At 40.1% G+C, this 6,000-nt stretch overlaps 1 protein-coding gene across 1 annotated transcript; it reads left to right on the top strand.

Moving 5' to 3' along the window:
* The first annotated feature begins 1,602 nt into the window (after nt 1–1,602).
* LOC120987011 (neuromodulin-like) lies at nt 1,603–4,511 on the top strand. The gene is made up of 3 exons (XM_040415672.1): nt 1,603–1,858; nt 2,895–3,197; nt 4,297–4,511. The coding sequence occupies exons 1-3, from the start codon at nt 1,642–1,644 to the stop codon at nt 4,473–4,475; spliced, it is 699 nt and encodes a 232-aa protein (XP_040271606.1). The 5' UTR covers nt 1,603–1,641; the 3' UTR covers nt 4,476–4,511.
* Nucleotides 4,512–6,000: the final 1,489 nt, after the last annotated feature.

Genomic DNA, 6,000 nt, shown 5'->3' with positions numbered 1-6,000 from the left:
AAGGGGGGGTGACGGGGTGATCAGGGGGGTGACATGGGTGATCAGGGGTTAATCAGTGAGAGAGGGGGTGGGGGGGGCTCTTGTGTGGTGATTGGTGCAGATACTTTCATTTTCCTCCGGTGGTCCCAAGCAAAAGGGACCACCAGAGGAGGGTGTAGGAGCCATATCAGACGCTGTTCACAGAACAGCGTCTGATATGCGTTTTTTTTAACAATCTGCAGCCTGCCAGCGACCGATCATTGCTAGCAGGCTGCAGATTAATTTCTCCTGCGGCGATTACAGCTGCGCACCGCGCAGGCGGCCCGGCGCGTCTTCTCGCCTCTAGCGAGAGGACGCGCCGGCGCTTCCAGGAGGAAAAAACCTCCCGCCGGCAGGACGCGATTATGCGTCCGCCGGTCGGGAGGCGGTTAACCGCAAACACGGGTAATCTATAGATCCGAGTTTATATTGTCTGTCTGTCAAAATCTTTTTCGGCAGATCGCCAGTATTTGCTGGTTCATTTAGCATTACCCAGGGTGCACCACGGGGAGGCGAACCAGCTGTACACCCCATAAAGTACCATCACTTAATAGACGGGTACTATATTCTAGGCACTATATAACGCACCAATACTGGGCATGAAGCTCCTGTTCCACCACATCCCAAAGATACTCTATTGGGTTGAGATCTGGTGACTTTGGGGACCATTTTAGTTCAGTGAACTCATTGTCATGTTCAAGAAACCAATTTGAAATGATTAGAGATTTGTGACATGGTGCATTATCCTGCTGGAAGTAGCCATCAGAGGATGGGTACATGGTGGTCATGAAGGGATGGACATGGTCATAAACAATGCTCAGGTAGCCCGTGGCATTTAAACGATGCCCAATTGGCACTAAGGGGCCTAAAGTGTGCCCAGAAAACCTCCCCCACACCATTACACCACCACCAGCCTGCACAGTGGTAACAAGGCATGATGGAGACATGTTCTCATTCTGTTTACGCCAAATTCGGACTCTACCATTTGAATGTCTCCTAATCATCAGATCAGGCAACATTTTTTCTAGTCTTCAACAGTCCAGTATTGGTGACCTCATGCAAATTGTAGCCTCTTTTTCCTATTAGTAGTGGTGATGAGTGGTACCCGGTGGGGTCTTCTGCTGTTGTAGTCCATCCGCCTCAAGGTTGTGCGTGTTGTGGCTTCACAAATGCTTTGCTGCATACCTCGGCTGTAACGAGTGGTTATTTCAGACAACGTTGCTCTTCTATCAGCTTGAATCAGTCGGCCCATTCTCCTCTGACCTCTAGCATCCACAAGGCATTTTCGCCCACAGGATGGCCGCATACTGGATGTTTTTCCCTTTTCACACCATTCTTTGTAAACCCTAGAAATGGTTGTGCGTGAAAATCCCAGTAACTGAGCAGATTGTGAAATACTCAGACCGGCCCGTCTGGCACCAACAACCATGCCACGCTCAAAATTGCTTAAATCACCTTTCTTTCCCATTCTGACATTCAGTTTGGAGTTCAGGAGATTGTCTTGACCAGGACCACCCCCCTAAATGCATTGAAGCAACTGCCATGTGATTGGTGACTAGATAATTGCATTAATGAGAAATAGAACAGGTGTTCCTAACAATTCTTTAGGTGAGTGTATATTATATGCTTGTATCTTTTATCTTGCAGAGAATGGTAAAGAAGGGGTATGACCGTACCAGGCGGCATGACTCAAAAAAAGAAATAGTTCGCAGCATACAACAAATGCTGAGAGAAAAATTCGCCCGCGAGCACTCTGAAAGTGCAATAGTAAAGAGGTGGTCGGACCTAAAAAGGCGAGACCCAGAATTCGTCAGAGAAATATCTGAAAGAGTCTGCCCCGGTAAGATGCTTACTGTAACATTACACAATGTGGATGAGAAATAATGTAATGTACAGTGATGTCTAGAATTATTCATACCCTTGTCTTATTATCACATAAAGTTACGTTTAATCCAAAATACAGCTATCATATATACAAAGACGTTATTCACACTAAAATTAATTATAAGCGATGTACAAAAGGCATTATTGTGGTCCCCCTTTCCATACCAAGGAGAGAAATTCCTGTTTAATTGCAAAAAAAAAAAAAAATCTTGGTATCAACATAGGAAATAACATTAAAGTAATAGCAACATATATACAAAGAACAACTTCACATTAAACTGAAAAATTATAAATTAAACTATACCATACGCTAAGCTATAGATGAAATATAGAATGTATTTTAAGTATTATTTTTTGAAACTATTTACAAGTAATACTGGAAACCCTACCCTTACTATAAAACTAGCTAAAAGACGTTCTACTACCCTAATAATAAACGATGTACCAAAGGCATTATTTAAAAAATATATATATATATATTTCCTTGTGTACTGTTTTTTTTTTGAGTAAACGTAACTAATTTCACATAAAATTATGTTATTGTATGGTCTCTGATTATTATGCTTATTGATCAGGTTTCCACCATTAATTGTCTCTTGTCAAAGTTCTAAATTTTGGTGAAGACCAAGTCCGCCCCTGAATTTTGTCCTTGTAGTTGTTAATATGTCAAAGGATAGACCTTTCTATCCCCCTTTCCATACCAAGGAGATAATTTCCCTGTTAATTGCAATAAAAAAGCTTCTGGGTATCGACATAGGGATTCCCTGTCAAAAAATACATAACTCCAGGGAGGCTGATAATTTTAACAAGGTTAACATGGCTAACCCAAGAGACATAGATGTCTCTCCAATCATCAACATTTGACTTAATATTAAAGGACTTTAATAAAAAAAAATTAAAAATCAACCGCATAAGATACAGATTAATGGTTAAATTGTTTAGTTATATTCGTTGATTTTCCTGTCTAAATCATTAACAATGTGTAATTACAGGCCAGCCTGTTCCAACAGTGCGCTCAACACCTGCGCACCGGGATATCCACGTGGTGGAGGTCTCTGAGGAGGAGGAAGAGGAGGCAGGCCCCCCCACCGCGATGGAGACGAGCGACACTGCTCCCCCAGATGTCGCCGAACATGTGGAGGTGGAGGTGGAGGAGGAAGGCGGTCCCTCTCAACCCCACACCTCACCGGCTGCCGCAATACCTCCGGCCGAGGTGACCGAGGAGGAGGAGGAGCAAGAGGTGGCCGCACAGTCAGAGGAGGAGGAGGAGCTTGTGACCACCCCACAGCAGGAGGGTAAATATCTACAAAAATCTTTATAAAAATAACTAACAAACCTAATTCAACTTAATTATACTATCAAAGGTAGTTTTGTAATCTTGGTTAGAATTTTTAAAGTAAAAAGTAAGGGTGGGGTTTGAGCAAGGAATGATGGGTGAATGATAAGGGACAGAGCGGCTAGTTTTAACTGGTCTCCCTGTGTCCCTGAGCCAACACCCTGCTGGGTAATGAATGGCAAAGGAAAACAGGGTAGGGAAAAAGGAACAGAAAACCAATACATATTACAGTACACATTTAAACAAATAAAAAAAAGCCTTGATGGCGGTCAGGACACACAAAATGGAATTAAAGTGTAGCCAGAGTCCAGGTACACACACTAAACAGTCAATAATATTAATGTAATAGCAACATATATACAAACAACAACTTAACAGTAAACTGAAAAATTATAAGGTAAACTCTACTAAACTCTAAACAATTCATGAAATATATAAATTTTTAAACTATTGTTTTATCAACTATTTACAAGTAATACTGGAAACGCTAGCCATATTACAAAACTATATGTTAACATACGTACAAAGACTTCATTCACAATAAGCCTAAATAAAATTATTTTAACACTAATCTAGTCTCAAAAATCTTCAAAATATATAATTCTATTGAACACTATATAAAAATCTATTTACAAGTTAAAATGGAAACACTAGCCATACCATATAACTAAATGCTATCTTACATACCTAGACTATATTAACACTAACCCTAGTAATCATTTAAACGCTAATAAACAAAATAAATTAATATAAATTATTTAATTTTTTAACATAAAGTATACTTAAAATATTTACAATTAACAAAAAAGGAAATACTAGCCATACTACAAAAATAATTGATATAATATATACAAATACACTGTTCACACTAACCGTAATCACTAATTTAACCGAATAAAAGTATAACCTAATAAAAATATATATATATAATCTTTTGGAATAAATCATATTTCATACATTTAAACAGTTAACTATTAACACTAACAATACTACAAAACTGAATTCCATCAATGCCTACAACTGTGACTGATTATCTCTATTTTTATCTTTCACCATAGGGATAAATAATCTAATTAAAAAAATAAAAGGGGTCATAAAAGACCAAAAAAAAAAAAGCGAGGCTTTCCGCCTCCAAATGCAAGAATTGGAGAAGAGGCACCGGCTCCTGGAGAGGCAGAACCAGCGGGATCTGCGCGAGGTCCTGGACCAATTGGAACAATTAAAGAAGCACCGTTAGCTTCTTTGTTTTATTCATTTTATATGTTGGGGCTGGGAGGGGATTGTTATTTTGTTTTATATATATATATTTTTAATTAAAAAACAAAAAAAAAAATCAGATAGAGCATAGTCTGATTAAAATATTTTTTTGATTCCAAATTCAAAGTTTCTGTTCTTTTGTTAAAGTATGTACTATATAACTTTGAATTAAGCAAGATTTAGTCCAGTTTGTGAATTATGCAGAGTCCAGTCAGAAAGTGTAATGTCATATATATATTAACAGTGCAGTATAATGCCTACACATAACTTAATCAGGACATTGCAGCTAATCAATTTTATTAGGTATACTTAAAGCAATACAAATTACCTAAATTTAATCCAAAAAAACAAAATGTAAGATAACGGTGTCGTGTAAGGCCCACACAGATAAATACACTAGTTGAGGACAGCAGCAGTGTAAAATAACGGTGTAGTGTGAGGCCTCACGGATTACATACACTAGTGGAGGACAGCAGCATTGTAAGATAACGGTGTAGTGTGAGGCCTCACGGATTACATACACTAGTTGAGGACAGCAGCAGTGTAAGATAACGGTGTAGTGTGAGGCCTCACGGATTACATACACTAGTGGAGGACAGCAGCAGTGTAAGATAACGGTGTAGTGTGAGGCCTCACGGATTACATACACTAGTGGAGGACAGCAGCATTGTAAGATAACGGTGTAGTGTGAGGCCTCACGGATTACATACACTAGTTGAGGACAGCAGCAGTGTAAGATAACGGTGTAGTGTGAGGCCTCACGGATTACATACACTAGTGGAGGACAGCAGCAGTGTAAGATAACGGTGTAGTGTGAGGCCTCACGGATTACATACACTAGTTGAGGACAGAAGCAGTGTAAGATAACGGTGTAGTGTGAGGCCTCAAGGATTACATACACTAGTGGAGGACAGCAGCATTGTAAGATAACGGTGTAGTGTGAGGCCTCACGGATTACATACACTAGTGGAGGACAGCAGCAGTGTAAGATAACAGTGTAGTGTGAGGCCTCACGGATTACATACACTAGTTGAGGACAGAAGCAGTGTAAGATAACGGTGTAGTGTGAGGCCTCACGGATTACATACACTAGTGGAGGACAGCAGCAGTGTAAGATAACGGTGTAGTGTGAGGCCTCACGGATTACATACACTAGTGGAGGACAGCAGCAGTGTAAGATAACAGTGTAGTGTGAGGCCTCACGGATTACATACACTAGTTGAGGACAGAAGCAGTGTAAGATAACGGTGTAGTGTGAGGCCTCACGGATTACATACACTAGTTGATGACAGCAGCAGTGTAAGATAACGTTTTAGTGTAAGGCCTCACGGATTACATACACTAGTGGAGGACAGCAGCAGTGTAAGATAATGTTTTAGTGTAAGGCCTCACGGATTACATACACTAGTTGAGGACAGCAGCAGTGTAAGATAATGTTTTAGTGTAAGGCCTCACGGATTACATACACTAGTTGAGGACAGCAGCAGTGTAAGATAACGGTGTAG

This window comes from Bufo bufo, chromosome 1 (genome assembly GCF_905171765.1).
Source record: "Bufo bufo chromosome 1, aBufBuf1.1, whole genome shotgun sequence".
NCBI lineage: Eukaryota > Metazoa > Chordata > Amphibia > Anura > Bufonidae > Bufo > Bufo bufo.
Note: the sequence above shows the minus strand (reverse complement) of the source record. Positions and strands in the feature narration are given on the sequence as shown.